Source organism: Salmo salar, chromosome 12 (assembly GCF_965601325.2).
Source record: "Salmo salar chromosome 12, fSalSal1, whole genome shotgun sequence".
In the NCBI taxonomy this organism is placed as follows: Eukaryota; Metazoa; Chordata; class Actinopteri; order Salmoniformes; family Salmonidae; genus Salmo; species Salmo salar.
Window position 1 is genome coordinate 63,714,886 of NC_138302.1, and position 25,508 is coordinate 63,740,393.

General features: G+C 42.7%; 1 protein-coding gene across 1 annotated transcript in view; it reads right to left on the minus strand.

The window, feature by feature from the left end:
* Nucleotides 1-6,351: 6,351 nt before the first annotated feature.
* LOC106565447 (E3 ubiquitin-protein ligase MARCHF9-like) overlaps nucleotides 6,352-25,508 on the minus strand; it is a 32,852-nt gene continuing 13,695 nt past the window's right edge. Inside the window, exons 2-4 of the mRNA XM_014132593.3 lie at nucleotides 10,028-10,183; nucleotides 9,485-9,677; nucleotides 6,352-7,483 (exon numbers count right to left, since the gene is read on the minus strand). Of these exons, the coding sequence (XP_013988068.2) occupies nucleotides 7,149-7,483; nucleotides 9,485-9,677; nucleotides 10,028-10,183 (684 nt within the window). The 3' untranslated portion in view covers nucleotides 6,352-7,148. The remainder of the gene's footprint in view (nucleotides 7,484-9,484; nucleotides 9,678-10,027; nucleotides 10,184-25,508) is intronic.

Below are 25,508 nucleotides of genomic sequence, written 5' to 3' on the forward strand. Positions count from 1 at the left end.
ACACTATCTACCTAGAGAGTTTTCATCTGTATTTTTCGTAGCTGTCTACATACCACCACAGACTGATGCTGGCACTAAGACCGAACTAAATGAGCTGTATTCCGCCATAAGCAAACAGGAAAACGCTCACCCAGAGTCGGCGCTCCTAGTGGCCGGGGACTTTAATGCAGGGAAACTTAAATCAGTCTTAACATGCTGATAGAAATCTGGTAAATGTGGAAGCGGAGGGGAAAAAAAACTCTGGACCACCTTTACTCCACACACAGAGACGCATACAAAGCTCTCCCTCGCCCTCCATTTGGCAAATCTGACCATAATTCTATCCTCCTGATTCCTACTTACAAGCTAAAATTAAATCAGGAAGCACCAATGACTCGATCAATAAAAAAGTGGTCAGATGAAGCAGATGCTAAGCTACAGGACAGTTTTGTTAGCACAGACTGGAATATGTTCCGGGATTCCTCCGATGGCATTGAGGAGTACACCACATCAGTCATTGGCTTCATCAATAAGTGCATCGATGACGTCGTCCCCACAGTGACCATACGTCTATACCACAACCAGAAGCCATGGATTACAGGCAACATCTGCACTGAGCTAAAGGCTAGAGCTGCCACTTTCAAGGAGCGGGACCGGAAGCTTATAAGAAATCCTGCTATGCCCTCCGACGAACCATAAAACTGGCAAAGCGTCAATACAGAACTAAGATCAAATCGTACTACACCGGCTCTGATGCTCGTTGGATGTGGCAGGGCTTGTAAACCATTATAGACTAAAAAGGGAAGCACAGCCGAGAGCTGCCCAGTGACACAAGCCTACCAGACGAGCTAAACTACTTCTATGCTCGCGTCGAGGCAAATAACACTGAAACATGCATGAGAGCACCAGCTGCTCCGGAAGACTCTATGATCATGCTCTTCGCAGTCGATGTCAGTAAGACCTTTAAACAGGTAAACATTCACCTGGCCGCAGGTCCAGACGGATTTCCAGGACTTGTACTGCGAGCATGCGCTGACCAACTGGTAAGTGTCTTCACTAACATTTTCAACCTCTCCCTGTCTGAGTTTGTAATACCAACATGTTTTAAGCAGACCACCATAATCCCTGTGCCCATAAACACTAAAGTAACCTGCCTAAATGACTACCGACCCGTAGCACTCAGGTCTGTAGCCATGAAGTGCTTTGAAAGGCTGGTCATGGCTCTCATCAACACCATTATCCCAGAAACCCTAGACCCACTCAAATTTGCATACCAGCCTAACAGATCCACAGATGATGCAATCTCTGTTGCACTCCACACTGCCCTTTCCCACCTGGACAAAAGGAACACCTATGTGAGAATGCTATTCATTGACAACAGCTCAGCATTCAACACCATAGTGCCCTGGGACACAGGGCCCCTCAGGGGTGCGTGCTCAGTCCTCTCCTGTACTCCCTGTTCACTCATGACCGCACGGCCAGGCACGACTCCAACACTATCATTAAGTTTGCCGATGACACAACAGTGGTATGCCTGATCACAGACAATGACGAGACAGCATATAGGGAGGAGGTCAGAGACCTGGCCATGTGGTGCCAGGACAACAGCCTCTCCCTCAATGTGATCAAGACAAAGGAGATGATTGTGGACTACAGGAAAAGGAGGACCGAGCACACGCCCATTCTCATCGATGGGGCTGTAGTGGAGCAGGTTGAGAGCTTGAAGTTCCTTGGTGTCCACATCACCAACAAACTAACATGGTCCAAGCACACCAAGACAGTCATGAAGAGGGCACAACAAAACCTATTCCCTCTCAGGAGACTGAAAAGATTTGGCATGGGTCCTCAGATCCTCAAAAGGTTCTACAGCTGCACAATCAAGAGCATCCTGACTGGTTGCATCACTGCCTGTAATGGCAACTGCTCGGCCTCCAACTTCAGGGCACTACAGAGGGTAGTGCGTATGGCCCAGTACATCACTGGTGCAAAGCTTCTTGCCATCCAGGACCTCTACACCAGGCGGTGTCAGAGAAAGGCCCTAAAAATTGTCAAAGACATCTAATCAATCGGCTACCCAGGCTATTTGCATTGCCACCCCACCCCCCTCTTTTACACCGCTGCTACTCTGTTGTTATCATCTATGCATAGTCACTTTAATAACTACCTACATGTACATATTACTCAATTATCTCGACTAACTGGTGCCCCCGCACACTGACTCGGTACCGGTATCCCCCTGTATATAGTCTCGCTATTGTTATTTTACTGCTGCACTTTAATTACTTGTTACTTTTGTTTCTTATTTTTATAAAAAATATATATTTTTATACTGCATTGTTGGTTAGGGGCTCGTAAGTAAGCATTTCACTGTAAGGTCTACACCTGTTGTATTCTGCGCATGTGACTAATAAAATATGATTTGATTTGAGTTTTGATTTGATTTAAAACCAAATTACAGAACAAAAGTAATCTTCATTCATTCACAATTCAATCAGAGCTACACAGGTCTGGGAAACTGAGAGGACGGAACTGCTCCAGCCATTACTTCATGTAGCTCCTTGCTTGTGACATCCCGCAATACGAAGAATATCTCAGCTGCAACAATCCTTCCTGAGTTCTTGTCCCTAATGCATTGATACAATCCCAAACCTTTATGGTACAATGTACCCTGTAGTGGAGCCAATCTACTACAGTTTAAGTCAGAAGTTTACATACACTTAGGTTGGAGTCATTAAAACTCGTTTTTCAACCACTCCATACATTTCTTGTTAACAAACTACAGTTTTGGCTAATTGGTTAGGACATCTACTTTATGTATGACACAAGACATTTTTCCAACAACTGTTTACAGACAGATTACTTCACTTATAATTCACTGTATCACAATTCCAGTGGGTCAGAAGTTTATATACACTAAGCTGATGTCATGGTTGTTGTAGGAAGGAGCGGACCAAAGTGCAGCGTGTGTGTCATTCCACATTTTATTTTCACTGTGAAACTAAAGAAAAAAAAAGAAAAAAAACGTGACGCAGAGGTGAAACATACACTAACTCAGAAACAATCTCCCACAAACCCAGGTGGGAAAAACACCTACTTAGGTATGATCTCCAATTAGAGACAATGATGACCAGATGCCTCTAATTGGAGATCATCCCAAACAAAACCCAACATAGAAATACAAAACTAGAACATGACAACATAGAAAAACTAAACTAAACCTGTCACGCCCTGACCTACTCTACCATAGAAAATAACAGCTTTCTATGGTCAGGACGTGACAGCTGACTTTGCCTTTAAACAGCTTAGAAAATTCCAGAAAACAATATAATTTCTTTAGAAGCTTCTGATAGGCTAATTGACATAATTTGAGTCAACTGGAGGTGTACCAGTGGATGTATTTCAAGGCCTACCTTCAAACTCAGTGCCTCTTTGCTTGACATCATGGGAAAATCAAAAGAAATCAGCCAAGACCTCAGAAAAATATTGTAGACCTCCATAAGTCTGGTTTATCCTTGGGAGCAATTTCCAAACGCCTGAAGGTACCATGTTCATCTGTACAAACAATAGTACGCAAGTATAAACACCATGGGATCACGCAGCCGTCATACCGCTTAGGAAGGAGACGCGTTCTGTCTCCTAGAAATGAACGTACTTTGGTGTGAAAAGTGCAAATCAATTCCAGAACAACAGGAAAGGACCCTGTGAAGATGCCGGAGGAAACAGGTACAAAAGTATCCAAATACACAGTAAAACGAGTCCTATATCGACATAACCTGAAAGGCCACTCAGCAAGGAAGAAGCCACTGCTCCAAAACCGCCATAAAAAAGCCAGACTACGGTTTGCAACTGCATAATGGGGACAAAGATCGTACTTTTTGGAGAAATGTCCTCTGGTCTGATGAAACAAAAATAGAACTGTTTGGCCATAATGACCATCATTATGTTTGGAGGAAAAAGGGGGACGCTTGCAAGCCGAAGAACACCAGCATCATGTTCTGGAGTGCTTTGCTGCAGGAGGGACTGGTGCACTTCACAAAATAGATGGCATCATGAGGGAGGACAATTATGTGGATATATTGAAGCAACATCTCAAGACATCAGTCAGGAAGTTACAGCTTGGTCGCAAATGGGTCTTCCAAATGGACGTTGACCCCAAGCATACTTCCAAAGTTGTGGCAAAATGGCTTAAGGACAACAAAGTCAAGGTATTGGAGTGGCCATCACAAAGCCCTGACCTCAATCCTATAGAACATTTGTGGGCTGAACTGAAAAAGTGTGTGGGAGCAAGGAGGCCTACAAACCTGACTCAGTTACACCAGCTCTGTCAGGAGGAATGGGCCAAAATTCACCCAACTTATTGTGGGAAGGTTGTGGAAGGCTCCCTGAAACGTTTGACCCAAGTTAAACAATTTAAAGGCAATGCTGCCAAATACTAATTGAGTGTATGTAAACTTCTGACCCACTGGGAATGTGATGAAGGAAATAACATCTGTAATAAATCATTCTCTACTATTATTCTGACATTTCACATTCTTAAAATAAAGTGTTGATTCTAACTGACCTAAGACAGGGAATTGTTACTAGGATTACATTTCAGGAATTGTGAAAAACTGAGTTTAAATGTATTTGGCTAAGGTGTATGTAAACTTCCGACTTCAACTGTATATATGGATTTACTGCTGTATTGTATCAAATCAAATGCAGTTGTGTAAAGTACTTAGGTAAAAATATGTTAAAGTACTACTTAAGTAGTTTTTGGGGGTATCTGTACTTTATTATTCATATTTTTGATGACTTAAAATTTTACTCCACTACAGTCCTGAAGAAAATATGTACTTTTTACTCCCATACATTTTCCCTGACACCAAAAAGTACTCGTTACATTTAGAATGCTCAGGCAGGACAGAATTATGGTGCAATTCATGCACCTATCAATATATCGCAGTGTCATCCCTACTGCCTCTGATCTGGCGGACTCACTAAACTCAAATACTGCATTTGTCAATGATGTCTGAGTGTCGGAGTGTTTAAAAAAACATGAAAATCGTGCTCTCTGGTTTAAGGAATTTGATGTATAGCATTTTCTATTACTCAAGTATGACAATTGAGTACTTTTTCCACCACTGTACTTAAATACATTTAAAATCAGATACTTTTAGACGTTTACTCAAGTAGTATTTTACTGGTTAACTTTTACTGTTACTTGAGTCATTTTCTATTAAGTTATCTTTACTTTTGTCGAGTATGACAATTTAGTACTTTTTTCACCACTGTGAAAATGTTTGCATGATGTGTCTCACTTCAATGAAAGACAAATTATGCCTACCAGTTTATTTGCAACGGGACACATCTATTTGGACATTATTCTATTTCACCTGTTCTATATTATGGATACGGTAGCCCTTTCCTGCAGTCAATGACCAAAAGCGCCCTTTTTGGCCTCATGTGTGGAATGTTATTAATATTTAATAAATAATCATATTTAATACATATTATTTCAGAAAACCTGACGAAAATCCGGTGTTTCTATGTTAAACAATTTTGTTATATTTCAGTCTTCTGTGATGTATATAATGTGTAATATTGGGATGCAAACAATTTTTTTATATATATTTCCACCCTATATCTGACATGGTACAGGTGTTTTCTTTTTTTAAGCCCAGAACCAAGTGTGAGGTGTTATAAAGTAGATTTGCTTAAGACTACCAATAATCACTCTGTGTGACCCTGATTCAGCCCACTGCAGTAAAAGGTTCAACTTAAAGAGCATGTTCTTTTTATTGTGGCTGTTTTAATCTGTTTTAAAGATATCAAAATGCTTATTGCTGCCCATAGACCATCAAAGACCATCAATCTTTAATATTGGTCATTTGTCGCCATCTGTTGGCCTACTCCGCATTTACTGAATTATAAATAATTACTTTTCACAAACAATGAGGGTATAAGTAGTCCACTCGAATGCATAAGCATTGTACTTTCCTGCATTCTGTAAACTACAGTCAGAATCCAGAAAATGGTAATAGTGGGTTCACAAAGCTTCACAATTTATTTTGTGAAAGGCCAAAATTATTATGCACACCGTTCTGCAATTGAATCCTTACCCTACCCATTGGCAGATGGGGCTGATTCCATGTCAATTTAATTCGATTGAGGTCAGCTTATATTATATTCAAACCATTAAAGAAAAAATGAAATCTGTTCCTGTTGATCAACTCTAATTATTGATGCTGACCTACCTTGTATTGTTAACTTTAACATATTCAAATATTCCAAGGTACAAATCTCAAAACTTCACACAGTAACTAAACAATACAACATACAATATTGATACCAAATATTGTGTACAATATAAAACTATGACATCACACAGGGTTTCACCATGACATGTACAGGTTTCTTTATTGCAGAAGATGAATTGTAATGTTGGAATCTCATTCAGTTGTGTCAGTCATATCTCTTTAAATAGTTTTATTGCACCTTTTTGCTCGTATTCTTTAGAGGGTTCCATGTCTGCTTTGCGCCAAAGGGACAGTGTAGGTGTTACAGGTGGACAGAGAATGTCTTTCACAGACACCGTGAAGAAAAATAAAGAGAAAGAGCGGGGGGTTTATGGGTTATGGGGATACAGGGATGAGTTGAGTTGAGGAGGAGAAGGAGATGTGGGTCATAATTGGTGGCATGGGTTTGGGGGGCAGATGTAAGAAAATGTCCCTTGCCATTTTTCCTCAACATGTTCTCGATTATAAAATCTAAATCAGGAACAATACTTTGAGTTTTTCTTCAGAAAATAGAAGAACAGGAATAATGACAATACTTTGTGTATTTCACCTGGCGAAAGAAAGACCTCCATCTTTTTTTTTTTAATCGAAGCCATTTCCTTTTTGTCTTTTTTTATTCATGGTTTTGTCCTACAGTCTGTGTCTGTAACTTCAACAACACTCTAACTGTGCTGCTCTCCCTCCCCTCGTGTCTCATAGGAGGGTTATCAGAAGCAGGATCTCTGCGTCTATGCCGTTGTGTTTTTGTTCACTCTCACTGCGCCACACTTTGGGCTTAGGGAGATACTCAGTGCGGGGGGGGGGGGGGGGGGGGGGGGGGGGGGGTTAAGGAGCTGGATCTGGGTGGTTGTTGGCTGTTGTCCAAATCCCTCCCACCTGCAGAGTCCGGTCTCATACGGTGGTGACCCTCATGACCACCTCACGGTTGGTCGTGGCGCTGATGCGTGCATCATTGGGCCTCAGCTGGCTGAGGATGTGCAGGATGGTGTAGCCGCAGTGGTGGTTGAGAATAGTCCTAACACGCTGGCCTGCCCGGCCTCCCCTGTCTGCCCCGGCTGAACTGTGGGGAGGGTTTCGACCCCCACGCCCCCCACCCTTGCCGCTGGAGCTGACGGGGTCGCCCAGGTCCTTGTCTTTCTCATAGTTCAGTACTTTCCACTGCTGGTTCACCGCCTGCCAGCGCTTAAAGATCCGGTATACAGACGATCCCTCATGAATTATAAGACCTGGACAGAGAAAACCAGACAAACATGGACAGACAGACATGGACAGACAGACATGGACAGACAGACATGGACAGACAGACATGGGCAGACAGACATGGGCAAGTAAGAGAGAGAAAGGGAGAAAGAGAGAGGACAGGTATGAACGTGAGGGATGCAGGAGCGATACAAGAGGTAGGAGATAGAGAGACAGTGAATAGAAAATAGACGGAGGGAGGAGGAAGGCAAGTAGATGGAGAGAAGTGAAAGATTGCAGAGTGTGAATAGCCAGACAAAGAGGGAAACAGATGAAAGGACACAGAGAAAGAGAAGGACAGGAGAGAAAGTAAGAACGCACTCTGGGGGGAAAAAAACTTTAAAGCAGAAATGACTGTCGGCTACCTTTGCACAAGTATGCTGTAAATATTTAAACAGTCTGGATGCACAAGGCTCTTGAGAAGTGGCTGTACATTTTCAGCATTACATGTCACACAGACTACGACCTAAGTGAGATGAAAGCCCAAACAGAAACGAGCAAAACAAACAAATTGCTCTCACTAACTAAATTATACACACACACACAGCTGACAACTACAAGGAGAACTGACCATGAATGCTAAAATGATCAATAGTTAATACCGTTTTTTTATTGCTTTGGTACTATTTTCAGAAGAATGTGGTGAATTTTCAAAACTCTTACTACAAAACACCAAACTGGTAACACTTGTAATGCAGCCAGTCTTACATTCAAAACCTTTCGTTGTGCAAGATTGCTAGGCAATCAGATATGTCCTGTTTTTTATTTATTTTTCAGATGTTAAATTAATAACTAAAGTTAATTTTTAAGCCCACATTTGATAACATTTATTTATAAAAAGATCTGTCAGCAGTAGTTTGCGGAGGGGGCACACTGACTGGACCAGGAAAAGAGTACCCCCCCTATTCTCCATAATAAGTGGTTCCTTCCAAGGTGCACCAAGGAGCAGATACATTACTTCAGTGGAGGAGGAGAGAGAGTGTTGGGTGACACACACATCGTTTGATTTGATTTTAGCTGCCGGTGATGGGCAGGATTCGCAGGAAATATTTTGTTCCAACTAGATCCCACACTTGACAAACTGAGCTCATTAATCAGTTCAGTGATTGCCTAAATTCAACACACCTGGTCTTCCAGGTCAGTTAAATAAAAAAACATGCAGTGCCTGCAGCACTCCAGGACCACTGTTGACTACCCCTGGTATTGGCCGTAGGGATGCATTTCTTTCTTGTTTTGGACTTTCTGGATTATTTGCATATTGGTACTGTATTGAAATTGAGTTACAGCACTGTAGGAGCTAGAAACACAAGCATTTCGCTGCACCTGCTGTAACATCTAATCTGTTTATGCAACCAATAAAATTAGATTTGTTGCACATATCTGGTCTTGTCAATATCTGATTTTTTTAAAACTTACTGTGAAGTAAAATCATAACAGTGATCATAGTAGTAGTGCATTTGAGTATATATATCATACTTTTATGTTTCTACATTACAGACATACATTTTCATTATGTAGTTCTCAAAATCTGTAGTAGACAAACCAGTTTACATGTACAATCTTTAGGTTTACCAAACGTTTAAGCGATCAGATTATGTAACAGTACAATGTTGTTTAACAAAACATGTATTTCTACAGTAGATGAAACACTGATTAAGTCTGGGGAAAAAGTGACTGTATGATTTTGTGTGTTGTACTTAGTCAATTGAAAGTGTGCTTTGAGTTTTGAAACAACTGCCTTTATGATGAACTGTTCTTTAGTTTTGTGCTAAGAGTTATGAAAATGTACCACATACTTGTGAAAATTGCACCACTGAAATTTTTAAAACTGTAAGATGCTTCACTATGTCAAAGTATGGAAGCATGTAGGTATTCTCCTTTGTTGTTATATGCAACTCTACACATACCTGCAATTGCAATCACAAAAGCTTATGATTATCTTTGATAGTATATCAGTGAGGTCTACATTATAGAACCTTCTAGCTTACCTATGCACACAATGTCCATGAAGCCGTACATGCCATAGCAGATCTGGAAGAGCAGGTCCTGGCGCTGCCACTTGGCCGAAGGGCTGAGGGACGACCACACCAGCCAGGAGATGCTGGCGATAAGGAACAGAGAACCCAGGATGATGGCTGCTATCTGCACCTTCTCTATCACCGTCAGAGAGATGGCTTGCCACTGGAGAGAGAGGGGGGATATACAGAGAGAGAGAGAGGGAAAGAGAGGGAGGGGGAGAGAGAGGGGGCGGTGGAGAGAGAAAGAGGGAGGTAGAAGGAGAGAGGGGAGGGAGAGGTGGATCAATGTGTGTGTCTTTTTGGTGGAGATAATTATCTGTGCACTGATGTTACGCAGTTGCAGGCAGGAAGACGTGAAAAGGTGTTTTGTTACATTTGTATGTATTTTTGGAGCATTGGAGTGCGATGCTTCAGCATTCACAGAATACCTTGGATTTGGTATGGAAACCCTGAGGTATAGGGCAGCACTTGTAGTCACTTACATCCACATGCACAAACAAACAGATCCTGTACCTGCAGTGGGTTCTTGGTGCTGATGGCCAGGACCTGGTACTTGAAGTAGCAGAGCTCACAACTCCAGGAGCCTCTCTCGCTGATCCAGCGGATGAGGCAGGGCTGGTGAGTACAGCGCACAGAGCCGTCACAGCGACACGGGCTCAGCAACTCCCCCTGCAGGACACAGAGAAGGAAACAGAGAGATATGCTTCAGTTACATCTCTCTAAATATCTACTGAAGGCATGGGCAACTACTCCGGTCTTTTGATCCTAGACCTTTGGTCCAGACCAGCACTAAAATACCTGATTCAGCTAAGCATGATGTGGATGATTCATAGATTTGTTGAATCAAGTGTATTAGTGATGGGTTGCTACAAAAGCCTGCAAACCCCTGAGACCAGGCACCAAGCACTGAATCATTGGTGAAGCTGACACGGATGTTCAAACCCTGAGACCAGGCACTAAGCACTGAATCGTCGGTGAAGCTGACACGGATGCTCAAACCCTGAGACCAGGCACTAAGCACTGAATCGTCGGTGAAGCTGACACGGATGCTCAAACCCTGAGACCAGGCACTAAGCACTGAATCGTCGGTGAAGCTGACACGGATGTTCAAAAACAAGTGTTCACCTGGATCTCTAGAGGCACTTCTGGGTACAGGGTTTTCTTAAGGGTGTTGTTTGAATAGTCATTTGAGACAAACATGAGTACACCTACACCTTGGTATCTAGCAATATCACTGGATTGCCATCTAAAATAGGACTTCCGACATATTTTTGATTCCCTTCAACATGAGATCAACATGAATATCAATGTCATTTCATATAGCCACTGGCTGAGGTTAGAGGTCAGGGTCAGGTGGCTTATCAGCATCATCTTGTGGTTTATTCCCTTCCATCAAGTCCTGCCATCTAGTCCAGGACATTACTCACTGTGGTAGAGTCTGGATGGAGGATGGAAGAGGACAAGCATTTCCATGGTAATAAGATGGTATACATTTTCCAGGATAGTCCAGTACAACACATTACAAAATGGATTTTAATATAACTATAACCAGGATTGTCCAGTACAACACATTACAAAATTGATTTTTATATAACTATAACCAGGATTGTCCAGTACAACACATTACAAAATTGATTTTTATATAACTATAACCAGGATTGTCCAGTACAACACATTACAAAATGGATTTTTATATAACTATAACCAGGATTGTCCAGTACAACACATTACAAAATGGATTTTTATATAACTATAACCAGGATTGTCCAGTACAACACATTACAATTTCTTTTTTATATAACTATAACCATTCCAGAAAACCTAAAAAAACACACACACACACACCAGAGGATATGTTTCCAAAATATGTAATCAGTATTTGTTCATAGCAGTGAAAGTCTAGAGTGGTTTGGAGTACAATTCTGGTGATTATGCTGTACACTATCGTTGTTGTTGTTGTCGTTGTCGTTGTTTGGCTGGATTTGAGAAAGAGGACTTAGGGCAGGTGAGGTACAAAGAAGAAGAGAGATGGAGTGGAATGGTAAGGGCTGGCTGTGACGATTACAGGTAAATGTAACAGAGATAATGAGTGAAAAGACGGTCCCTCTTTAAATGACGTTCAGCTTATAAAGGCTTCATAAAGCCTTCATAATGCCTTCCTAAGCACTACATACATGTGTTACAAAGCATCTATAACCATATGTCATGCTTTATAAAGGGTTCATAAATGTGGCATAACTGTCTGACATAATCACCAATGTCAAATGTGACATAACCCACTATGTCGAATATGACAAACATGTGCTTTATAAAGGGTGACATGTTGTGCTGCAGGTTGACACACACTCTAAAGAGATATAATGTTACTCACATTACACCAGGCAACAACTACTTTCATGAAAGCCCCCAACATAATGAAATTGAAAGTGGCTTTCTTGTTCCTCAGTATGTTCCTCAGTACACAAACATGCATACAACAATATAACAAGGCATACCATGGGGTGCTGGGCCCAGTCAGGTCTTTGACAACAATACACTACATGACCAAAAGTATGTGGACACCTGCCTGTTGAACATCTCATTCCAGAATCATGAGCATTAATATAGAGTTGGTCCCCCCTTTGCTGCTCTAACAGCCTCCACTCTTCTGGGAAGGCTTTCCACTAGATGTTGGAACATTGCTGTGGGGCACTGATGTTGGGCGATTAGGCCTGGGTTGCAGTCAGCATTCCAATTCATCCCAAAGGTGTTCGATGGAGTTGAGGTCAGGGCTCTGTGCAGGCCAGTCAAATTCTTCCACACTGATCTCAACATACAATTCGCTTTGTGCACAGGCGGCATTGTCATGCTGAAACAGGAAAGGGCCTTCCCCCAAATTGTTACCACAAAGTTGGGAGCACAGAATTGTCTAGAATGTCATTGTATGCTGTAACTTTAAGATTTCCCTTCACTGGAACTAAGGGTCCTAGCCCGAACCATGAAAAACAGCCCCAGACCATTATTCCTCCTCCACCAAACTTTACGGTTGACACTATGCATTGGGGCAGGTAACGTTCTCCTGGCATCCGCCGAACCCAGATTCGTCCATAGGACTGCCAGATGGTGAAGAATGATTAATCACTCCAGAGAATGCATTTCCACTGCTCCAGAATCCAATGGCTGATGCTTGGCATTGCGCATGGTGATCTTAGGCTTGTGTGTGGCTGCTCGGTCATGGAAACCTATTTCATGAAGCTCCCCACGAACATTTCTTGTGCTGATATTGCTTCCAGAGGCAGTTTGGAACTCGGTAGTGAGTGTTGCAACTGAGGACAGACAATGTAAACTTGTGTGGGCTACCACGTCGCGGCTGAGCCATTGTTGCTCCTAGACGTTTCCACTTCACAGTAACAGCACTTACAGTTGACTGGGGCAGCTCTAGCAGGGCATCCTATGACGGTGCCACATTGAAAGTCACTGTGCTCTTCAGTAAGGCCATTCTACTGCCAATTTTTGTCTATGGAGATTGCATGGCTGTGTGCTCGATTGTATACACCTGTAAGCAATAGGTGTGGCTGAATCCACTAATTTGAAATGGTGTCCACATACTTTTGTATATACATGTATAGTGTATAACAAGCCATACCGTGCGGTGCTGGACCCAGTTAGGTCTTTGACACATTCAAATCAAATAAAAATCGAACTTTATTTGTCACATGTGCCGAATACAACAGGTGTAGACCTTACCATGAAATGTTTACTTACAAGCCCTTAACCAACAATGCAGTTCAAGAAAGAGTTAAGAAAATATTTACCAAATAAACTTAAGTAAAAAAGAATAAAAAGTAACACAATAAAATAACAATAACGAGGCTATATACAGGGGGTATCCCAATACCGCGTCAATGTGTGAGGTTACAGGTTAGTCGAGGTAATTTGTTAATGTAGGCATGGGTAAAGTGACTATGCATAGATAATAAACAGCGTGTAGCAGTAGTGTAAAAACAATTGGGAGGGGGGTCAATGTAAATAGTCCAGGGGGCCATTTGATTAATTATTCAGCAGCCTTATGGCTTGTGGGTAAAAGCTGTTAAGGAGCCTTTTGGTCCTAGACTTGGCGCTCCGGTACCGCTTGCTGTGCGGTAGCAGAGAGAACCGTCTATGACTTGGGTGACTGGAGTCTTTGACAATTTTTGGGATTTCCTCTGACACCGCCTAGTATATAGGTCCTGGATGGCAGGAAGCTTGGCCCCAGTGATGTACTGGGCCGTACGCACTACCCTCTGTAGCGTCTTACAGTCAGATGCCGAGCAGTTGCCATACCAAGCGGTGATGCAGCTGGTCAGGATGCTCTCGATGGTGCAGCTGTAGAACTTTTTGAGGATCTGTGGACCCATGCCAAATCTTTTCAGTCTCCTGAGGGGGAAAAGGTGTTGTTGTGCCCTCTTCACGACTGTCTTGGTGTGTTTGGACCATGATAGTTCGTTGGTGATGTGAAAGATCAGCCACAAAATGTTGGCACCATTGTTAACAGGTTGTAATCAACCCACTGGCTCCAGGTCATCTATAAGTCTTTGCTAGGTAAAGCTCCGCCTTATATCAGCTCACTGGTCACCATAGCAACACCCACCCATAGCACGCGCTCCAGCAGGTATATTTCACTGGTCATCCCCAAAGCCAACACCTCCTTTGGCCATCTTTCCTTCCAGTCCTCTGCTGCCAATGACTGGAACGAACTGCAAAAATCACTGAAGTTGGAGACTTATATCTCCCTCACTAACTTTAAGCGTCAGCTGTCAGAGCAGCTTACCGATCGCTGCAGCTGTACACAGCCCATCTGTAAATAGCCCATCCAACCAACTACCTACCTCATCCCCATATTTGTTTTTGTTTTTCTGCTCTTTTGCACACCAGTATTTCTACTTGCACATCCTCATCTGCACATATATCACTCCAGTGTTTAATTGCTAAATTGTAATTACTTTGCCACTATTGGCCTATTTATTGCCTTACCTCCTTACTTCATTTGCACACACTGTATACAGAGTTTTCTATTGTGTTATTGACTGTACGTTTGTTTATCCCATGTGGAACTGTAGTGAGGTGCGTACTGGCGGCAGAGAAGTCAGGCGCAGGAGAGCGAAAACTGATTTACAACGGTGTTGTTTAATATCCATAAACCACTGTAAACAGAACAATACAATAACTGGGTCAAACAAAACCTGGTAAACACCAGCATACCATGCATAAGCACTACAATAAACAATTACCGACAAGGACATGAAGGGGAACAGAGGGTTAAATACACAACATGTAATTGATGGAATTGGAACCAGGTGTGATGGAAGACAAGACAAAACCAATGGAAAATTAAAAGTGGATCAGCGATGGCTAGAAGGTCGGTGACTTCGACCGCCAAATGCCGCCCGAACAAGGAGAGGGACCAACTTCAGCGGAAGTCGTGACAGTAACTCTGTGTTGTTGTTTTTGTCACACTGCTCACACACAAACACAAGCTTTTCAGTTCCATCAAGCCATCTAAATACCTCTCACATCTTACAGTAACCTGTGGATCATGAGAACCTTAATAAATTGGCAGAATGTTTATAACCTATTTATTGACACTTCATGTAGTGCCGTATAATACTTTGTTTGAAGTGAGACACCTTCGGTCATTCATAAAACATCCATAAAGACTCTATATCACCTGACAATGTACTTACTTTAAAGTCAGACACCTTCAGTCATTCATAACACATGCATAAATGCCTTATATCACATGATGCTGTACCAGTGGAGGCTCCTCAGACGAGGAAGGGGAGGACCATCCTCCTCAGTAAATTTCATAAAAATTCAAATAGTGAAACACTTAAAAAGCTCTCATTTTTAGGTAAAACTACTTCACGTTACCAAATAATTGATTAAAACACACTGTTTTGCAATGAAGGTCTACAGTAGCCTCAACAACACTCTGTAGGGTAGCACCATGGTGTAGCCGGAAGACAGACAGTTTCCGTCCTCCTCTGGGTACATTGACTTCAATACCAAACCTAGGAGGCTCATGGATCTCACCCCCTTCCATAGACTTCCATAGACACAGTAATTATGACAACTTCCGGAGTACATCCTCCAACCTATCAGAGCTCTTGCAGCATGAACTGACAATTTGTCCACACTATCAAAGGATCAGAGAATGAATCTAGTACTGAAAGCATAAGCTACAGCTTGCTAGCACTGCAGTGCATAACATGTGGTGAGTAGTTGACTCAAAGAGAGAGAAATGTGCTTTTCTTTCAAAAACAAGGCCATTTCTAAGTGACCCCAAACTTTTGAACGGTTGTGTATATATTTCCTTTATATATTTTTTAAACAATACAAATACATTAAGTTTAAAAAAGTCCAGCAATGCAGTTATATTGAACATTACACAGGGCTGTGAGTAGTGTAGCTTGTCCATGATCTGGCTGACGAATGGTTCTTGCCTCTCTGCCAGCTGGAGATACATCATGTTGGTTCCAACCTTAAAAGTAACACCAAAGAAAGTTAGCAGGTCTGTTAGCTAACTAGCAATTGCAGTAAAGTCACTAAAATCATTTGAAATAATGATTGAGGTAGCTATATAATCTAACTCAACACTTATATAACTACTGCAAACTAATTTAAATGACAATAAATAAAGGTTCACTTACTCATTTTTCACTGTCCAGTGGCACCACAAGTGGGCATTTGATTTGCAAACTCCATCACATATGAGCTTACTGCGCTACAGAAACACTGCTAACCAGAAACACCACTCTTCCCGGACCCCAGCCCTGGCAGCAGCTAATGGGGATCCATAATAAATACACATACAAACAGCGCATGCACAATGAAATAAAGGTAACTACACAAAAAAAAATCTAAGTTTCTTATATTTTTTCCAGACCTCAAAGGTGGTCCTCTGATGTGGTTTAAGCCTTATTGTGAACACTGAAAATCCCAAAAGATCCAAATGTGTTGTTTTTATATAAAAAAGTTAGAAAAAACTGTGGGAAAACCAGGAAAAAACTTTGGGAAATCTGAAACCTGGAAAAACCAAACCAAGAAAATTGAATATAAAAGAAGAAAAAAAAGAATTAGCCCAAAAATAAATACAGATTTTAAAGAGCCCTACCAAAGTTTTTTGCTCTGCTTGACTGCACTGTAGAGTGTGTGTCATCCTGCTATATGATAGCAATATGATCACACTGGTAATACATAATTTGTTGTATGAAGCCTGCATCTGAGGGGAGGGAGCGGCTGGATCTCACCCGACTCACCGTCCCTCTGCTCACCCGACTCACCGTCCCTCCGCTCACCCTCCCTCCGCTGAGAAAAAGGGGACACAGTCTTCGCTGAGTCTCTCTCTAATCATGGCTTTAAAAGTTCTGAAATCTCACAGTATCAACATTGCTGTGGGTTCGAAGTTTCTTTTTACAGTCTATGGCTCGAGGAAACTGCACAGACACGGTGATCTGAGCTATCTAATTGGCCAGCGGTAGGCTTACAGGTGGATTTGATTTGCTCTCTGGGCCTGCCAGAGAGGGCGGAGTTCTACAGTAAGGGAAAAAGTATTTGATCCCCTGCTAATTTTGTACGTTTGCCCACTGACAAAGAAATGATCAGTCTATAATTTTAATAGTAGGTTTATTTGAACAGTGAGAGACAGAATAACAACAAAAAAATCCAGAAAAACGCATGCCAAAAATGTTATAAATTGATTTGCATTTTAATGAGGGAAATAAGTATTTGACCCCCTCTCAATCAGAAAGATTTCTGGCTCCCAGGTGTTTTTTATACAGGTAATGAGCTGAGATTAGGAGCACACTCTTAAAGGGAGTGCTCCTAATCTCAGCTTGTTACCTGTATAAAAGACACCTGTCCACAGAAGCAATCAATCAATCAGATTCCAAACTCTCCACCATGGCCAAGACCAAAGAGCTCTCCAAGGATGTCAGGGACAAGATTGTAGACCTACACAAGGCTGGAATGGGCTACAAGACCATCGCCAAGCAGCTTGGTGAGAAGGTGACAACAGTTGGCGCGATTATTCGCAAATGGAAGAAACACAAAATAACTGTCAATCTCCCTCGGCCTGGGGCTCCATGCAAGATCTCACCTCGTGGAGTTGCAATGATCATGAGAACGGTAAAGAATCAGCCCAGAACTACACGGGAGGATCTTGTCAATGATCTCAAGGCAGCTGGGACCATAGTCACCAAGAAAACAATTGGTAACACACTACGCCGTGAAGGACTGAAATCCTGCAGCGCCCGCAAGGTCCCCCTGCTCAAGAAAGCACATATACATGCCTGTCTGAAGTTTTCCAATGAACATCTGAATGATTCAGAGGACAACTGGGTGAAAGTGTTGTGGTCAGATGAGACCAAAATGGAGCTCTTTGGCGTCAACTCAACTCGCTGAGTTTGGAGGAGGAGGAATGCTGCCAATGACCCCAAGAACACCATCCCCACCATCAAACATGGAGGTGGAAACATTATGCTTTGGGGGTGTTTTTCTGCTAAGGGGACAGGACAACTTCACCGCATCAAAGGGACGATGGACGGGGCCTTGTACCGTCAAATCTTGGGTGAGAATCTCCTTCCCTCAGCCAGGGCATTGAAAATGGGTCGTGGATGGGTATTCCATCATGACAATGACCCAAAACACATGGCCAAGGCAACAAAGGAGTGGCTCAAGAAGAAGCACATTAAGGTCCTGGAGTGGCCTAGCCAGTCTCCAGACCTTAATCCCATAGAATATCTGTGGAGGGAGCTGAAAGTTCGAGTTGCCAAACGTCAGCCTCAAAACCTTAATGACTTGGAGAAGATCTGCAAAGAGGAGTGGGACAAAATCCCTCCTGAGATGTGTGCAAACCTGGTGGCCAACTACAAGAAACGTCTGACCTCTGTGATTTCCAACAAGGGTTTTGCCACCAAGTACTAAGTCATGTTTTGCAGAGGGGTCAAATACTTATTTCCCTCATTAAGATGCAAATCAATTTATAACATTTTTTACATGCGTTTTTCTGGATTTTTTGTTGTTATTCTGTCTCTCACTGTTCAAATAAATCTACCAATAAAATTATAGACTGATCATTTCTTTGTCAGTGGGCAAACATACAAAATCAGCAGGGGATCAAATACTTTTTTCCCTCACTGTACCTTCAGACACATGAAATGGTTCAAAATGGGAACGCTTTGCCTTCCCGGTCGATCGCGATCGACAGGTTGGTGACCACTGTTATAGATGATGTCCCACACTCCGTAGCGCGTGCTCAGTGTTGCATTTTTGTCTTCTACCAAACCAATCAGGTGGTTGCTTCGGACTTAACTGATCACATGCTTCTGATAAAGTGATGCAGGCATGGACACACTGCTTCGAAGTATACTGTTTAGCATGCCTCGGAACTCTGGTATCAAAGATAACATCACAAAAAATTGGCAGACAACAGGTAAAGTTAAAATTAAGTTATCATTTGAAACTTAACTTCATGTTGTAAGTTAATCTTGAAAAGGCCTCATTTATAACCGTTGCGTAAATTTTACACTAAATATCGGTGTACGCAAACATTTTTGAGATTTATCAACTTGGCGCATGCTATACATACCCATGTTTCCCAATATAAAATCAGACCTGTCATGAAACTGCGCACGCGAATGAGCATTATAACTCTGCCTCAATAACGCCCATCACCTTTTATGGTGACAATAATGCCATTATTTGCTGTATACTTTGGAAGTATTGGAATTAGGCCAAGACAGTATATCTAAATGTAACGCCCTGGCCATAGAGAGGGGTTTTTGTTCTTTATTTTGGTTAGGCCAGGGTGTTACATTGGGTGGGCGTTCTATGTTCCTTATTCTATGTTTTTGTATTTCTTTGTTTTGGGCCGTGTGTGGCTCCCAATCAGGCACAGCTGAAGTTCGTTGTTGCTGATTGGGAGTCACACATAAGGAGCATGTTTTTCCTTTGGATTTTGTGAGTAATTGTTTCTGTCTAGTGTTTTCTGTCTTGTGTAGAGTTAATCCTGACAGGACTGTTTTGCTGTCGTCTTTTGTTTATTTTTGTAGTGTTCTCTTTTTCATTAAAACTAATGATGAACACATCCTCCGCTGCACCTTGGTCTAATTCTGACGACGGCTGTTACAGAATTACCAAGACCAAGCAGCGGAGGAAGGAGAGGCACCAGGAGAAGAATAATGTGGACTCATGGACTTTGGAGAGGATCGTTCAGGATTCCTGGAGATGGGAGGAATTACTGGATGAAGGTGGACCATGGGCTCAAACTGGGGATTATCGCCGCCCGCAGTGGGAGATCGAGGCAGCGATAGCTGAGAGGCGCTGGTATGAGGAAAGGGAGCACAGCAGACACGAGAGGCTGCCCCAAAACATTTTTTGGGGGGGCACACGGGGAGATTGGTGGAGTCAGGCGGTAGACCTGAGCCAACTCCCCGTGCTTACCGGAAGCAGCGTGGTACTGGTAAGGCACCGTGTTATGCTGTGGAGCGCACGGTGTCTCCAGTGCGCGTGCATAGCCCGGTGCGCTACATTCCAGCCCCCCGCAAGTGCCATGCAAGAGTGGGCATCGAGCCAGGGCGAATGGTGCCAGCTCAGCGCGTCTGGTCTCCAGTGCGCCTCCTCGGTCCAGGTTATCCTGCGCCGGCGCTGCACACTGTGTCTCCAGAGCGCTGGGAGGGCCCAGTTCGCCCAATGCCTGCGCTCCGCCCGTGCCGGGCCAAAGTGGGCATTCAGCCTGGAGTATGGGTAAAGAGTGTAAAGTCTAGAACTCCAGTGCTCCCCCACAGCCCAGTTTATCCTGTGCCTCCTCCTCGGACCAGGCCTCCAGTGGATCTCTCCAGCCTCGTCCGTCCTGTACCACCTCCCAGGACTAGGCCTCCAGTGGGTCTCCCCATCCTGGTCCGTCCTGTGCCGCCTCCACGGACCAGGCCTCCAGTGGGTCTCCCCATCCTGGTCTCTCCTGTGCCGCTTCCACGGACCAGGCCTCCAGTGGGTCTCCCCATCCTGGTCAGTCCTGTGCCTGCTCCACGGACCAGGCCTCCAGTGGGTCTCCCCATCCTGGGCTCTCCTGTGTCGCCTCCACGGACCAGGCCTCCAGTGGGTCTCCCCATCCTGGTTAAGCCTGTGCCTCCTCCTCGGACCAGGCCTTCAGTGGGTCTCCCCACTGTGCATTACATAGTGAGTGTGCCCACTCTGGTATTGGCACATGCGCTCTAGCTAACAGCTCGCAGATACAGGTGGGTATGGTCTACATGATGAGATTATTATGGACAAAAGAGTGAGATTCTTTTTATTTGTCAAACGGCAGCCAAGCATCGATGATCATGTCACCAGAATAAGACCCTCAATATTTATTAGAAAGGAGCATCAAGCTCATCACCTTGCACTTTTTCTTTTTTTTACCCTTTTTTCTCCCCAATTTCGTGGCATCCAGTCTTGTCTCATCGCTGCAACTCCTGTACGGACTCGGGAGAGGCGAAGGTCGAGAGCCGTGCGTCCTCCGAAACACAACCCAACCGTCGTGGCCGGCTGCAACAGAGCCTGGACTCGAAACCAGAATCTCTATTGGCACAGCTAGCACTTCGATGCAGTGACTTAGACCACCGCGCCATTCAGGAGGCCACCTTGCACTTTCACCACCCTGTGAAGTTCATCATCATTTATTTAATCTGACGCCTAATGAACGTTATGCTTTCCTGATGAGTTGACTCCAAGTTTACTTCGATATGATGGTTATTATATCAATATTTGCGCATAAAACTTCCCACCTACATTTCTTGCATAATTTATTTTACAGACACAAAAAAGATCCCACCTTGTCTAGCGTATTTAGTTTTGTCGACATTTGGAAAGTTTCCAGACAAATTTTCTGTTTCCATCAGACCTGTCAAAACATTTTTAATCCGACATGTACTTTACTAGCATAAAAAGGTTGGATGGAAACCTGGTTACTGAGAATTTGGTCAACAAAAAATATACTGGCTTATTAGATTGAATAAAAGTTTCGTACTGCTTAGGTTGCTACGAGTGTACTGATATAAGTATGACACAAGACATCCAGGCAACCGTGAAAAATAAAAAACGTTATATTTCAGTTGTGCCTGTTGTTCACACGCATATCTGCCCTCTCATTTAATTTTTTACATTTTATTTCACCTTTATTTAACCTAGTTGAGAACAAGTTCTCATTTGCAACTGCGACCTGGCCAAGATAAATCATAGCAGTTCGACACATACAACACAGAGTTACACATGGGATAAACAAACATACAGTCAATAATACAGTAGAAAAAAAGAAAACAAAAAGTCTATATACACTGAGTGCAAATGAGGTAAGATAAGGGAGTTAAGGCAATAAATAGGCCATGGTGGCTAAGTAATTACAATATAGCAATTAAACACTGGAATGGTAGATGTGCAGAAGATGAACGTGCAAGTAGAGATACTGGGGTGCAAAGGAGCAAGATAAATAAATAAATACAGTATGGGGATGAGGTAGTTGGATGGGCTGTTTACAGATTGGCTATGTACAGGTGCAGTGATCTCATTGGCTAGAATGGTCTCCTCCCAACTGACTTAAACAAATATATACATTTCTTTCCATTGTTAGAGCGGCCACTTGAGTATCTGGTCAATATAATGGATAATATGTGGTAGTGACGTGTCTCTAGGCCTTCGAGATGGCATCCGTTTCCAATTATTACATTTTTTTAGTCTCAACTATTGCAAGTCAAAATGTGATTGGTTGATTCCACTTTGACTTCCGAATTCTGCTCTAATACAGTTGAATTGCAGAGGCCTTCTGTCTAGCTTCTGAAGGCCTAGCCAACAGCTAAGCTAGATAGCTAGATTTATATCCCCAGAGACCACCAAATAAAAATCCTGACTGGATCTTTTTTTCTCTTCAATATGAACCCTTTTCTTTCCAAAACAAACTGAAGACATTAAATCAGAATTTTATTTAAATATTATTGAAAAGATAGGAATTAAATAAAAATTGGAACTAAATGTACTTTTAAAAAATACAACAATTATAACCCTAACCCTTCTCTGACGGCCCTTACGGTTCCCCACTGCCCATTTCCTTCTCCTCTTTGTTTCTCTCTCTTTCGCTTGCTGTGTTCCCCCCTCACATTGTTTACCTTTCTCACACTCTCTCTCTCTCCTCTATATCTCCTCTCCTCTCTGGCAAGCCTATGTTGTTGTGAGTTTAGTTAAAGCTCTGTCTTTGCAGTGTGTGTGTGTGTGTGTGTGTGTGTGTGTGTGTGTGTGTGTGTGTGTGTGTGTGTGTGTGTGTGTGTGTGTGTGTGTGTGTGTGTGTGTGTGTGTGTGTGTGTGTGTGTGTGTGTGAGAGAGAGAGAGAGTATACGTATGTGTTTTTGTGTGCTCAGATTCCAGATAGCCACAGGGCTGCTGTAGAGACGGAGAGGAAAGAGGAGTGGAGGGGAGGACGGTGATGGGAAGGAGGGGTGGACGGTGAGTCAGCGGATGTCTCACTGCCTGTTTGCCGGCATGGCATCGCCATCCAGAAAGCCAATGGCATCCCACTGGGCACAAACTGGTTAAATCAACGTTGTTTCAATGTATTGTGATTTAGAATCTGCATGGAAAATGCATTGGATTTGAAAAAAGTAGTCAACTCTTGTTTTGAGGGTGAAATTTCAACGACAGGATTTGATCTGCACACATGGGCGGCAGGTAACCTGGCAATTAAGAGCGTTGGGCCAGTTACAGAAAGGTCACTGTTTGAATCTCTGAGCTGGTAGGGTGGAAAAATCTGCCATTCTGCCCTTGAGCAAGGCAGTTAACCCTCGAAGAACTGCTCCCTGGGCGCTGATGACGTCAATTAAGGCAGCCCCCTGCGCCTCTCTGATCCAGAGGGGTTGGGTTAAATGAGGAAGATACATTTTGGTTGAACGCATTCAGTTGTGCAACAGACTAGGTATCCCCTTTCCCTCATGGTAACCAAATTTCAACATAGACAGACCTTGTATAAAATATTTTGAATTTGTACCTTTAAAACAATGATAGTTTTTCAAGGTTATACCCACTATGTTCATTTAAAAAAACAATAGGCTGGGCAGCACCTCCTACTGGAGAATTTACCAAACTACAGCTACCCCATGTTCTCCCATCCAAGGTTTTAACCAAGCCCAGCTTAGGTATTTGTCACTGACTATTACCAATAAGCTATCGTTAGAATGATTGTTGAGAGATCTCCACTTAAAAACAAAATAGATTCTTTGTTGTTATCAAAGTAATTCCAAAGGGTAGGTTTAACAGATCAAATGAAATGTGACCAATGATCAATGATGCTATACAGTCCACAACACAATTCAATATCACTAAATATCATGACATTTTAAATCAACCAGAGCTTGAAACCCTAGGCATATTGTATAAGTCATCAACACCAATTGTTTGAATTCAACCCAGAATTCAACAAACAATATACCATACAGTAGGCCTAGGGTTTCAAGCTCCGGTTGATTTAAAATGTCATGATATTTATGGATAATGAATTGTGTTTGGTTGTCAACGCAACCAAATATCAACATTTGAAGGAGATGTACAGTTGAAGTTGGAAGTTTACATACACCTTAGACAAATACATTTAAACTCAGTTTTTCACAATTCCTGACATTTAATCCTGGTAAAAATTCCCTGTCTTAGGTCAGTAAGTATCACCACTTTATTTTAAGAATGTGAAATGTCAGAATAATTTAGTGTAGAGAATTATTTATTTCAGCTTTTATTTCTTTCATCACATTCCCAGTGGGTCAGAAGTTTACATATACTCAATTAGTATTTGGTAGCATTGCCTTAAAATTGTTTAACTTGGGTCAAACGTTTTGGGTAGCCTTCCACAAGCTTCCCACAATAAGTTGAGTGAATTCTGGCCCATTCCTCCTGGCAGAGCTGGTGTAACTGAGTCAGGTTTGTAGGCCTCCTTGCTCGCATTCACTTTTTCAGTTCAGCCCATAAATGTTCTATAGGATTGAGGTCTCCAATACCTTGACTTTGTTGTCCTTAAGCCATTTTGCCACAACTTTGGAAGTATGCTTGGGGTCATTGTCCATTTGGAAGACCCATTTGCAACCAAGCTTTAACTTCCTGACTGATGTCTTGAAATGTTGCTTCAATATATCCACATCATTTTCCATCCTCATGATGCCATCTATTTTGTGAAGTGCACCAGTCCCTCCTGCAGCAAAGCACCCCCACAACATGATGCTGCCACCCCCGTGCTTCACGGTTGGGATGGTGTTCTTCGGCTTGCAAGCGTCCCCCTTTTTCCTCCAAACATAATGATGTTCATTATGGCCAAACAGTTCTATTTTTGTTTCATCTCCAAAAAGTACGATCTGTGCAGTTGCAAACCGTAGTCTGTTTTTTTTATGGCGGTTTTGGAGCAGTGGCTTCTTCCTTGCTGAGCGGCCTTTCAGGTTATGTTGATATAGGACTCGTTTTACTGTGGATATAGATACTTTTGTACCAGTTTCTTCCAGCATCTTCACAAGGTCCTTTGCTGTTGTCCTGGGATTGATTTGCACTTTTCGCACCAAAGTGCGTTCATTTCTAGGAGACAGAACGCGTCTCCTTCCTGAGCGGTATGATGGTCCCATGGTGTTTATACTTGCTTTACTATTGTTTGTACAGATGAACGTGGTACCTTCAGGCGTTTGGAAATTGCTCCCAAGGATGAACCAGAGGTCTTGGCTGATTTATTTTGATTTTCCCATGATGTCAAATAAAGAGGTACTGAGATTGAAGGTAGGCCTTGAAATACATCCACAGGTACACCTCCAATTGACTCAAATGTTGTCAATTAGCCTATCAGAAGCTTCTAAAGCTATGACATCATTTTCTGGAATTTTCTAAGCTGTTTAAAGGCACAGTCAACTTAGTGCATGTAAACTTCTGACCCACTGGAATTGTGATACAGTGAATTAGAAGTGAAATAATCTGTCTGTAA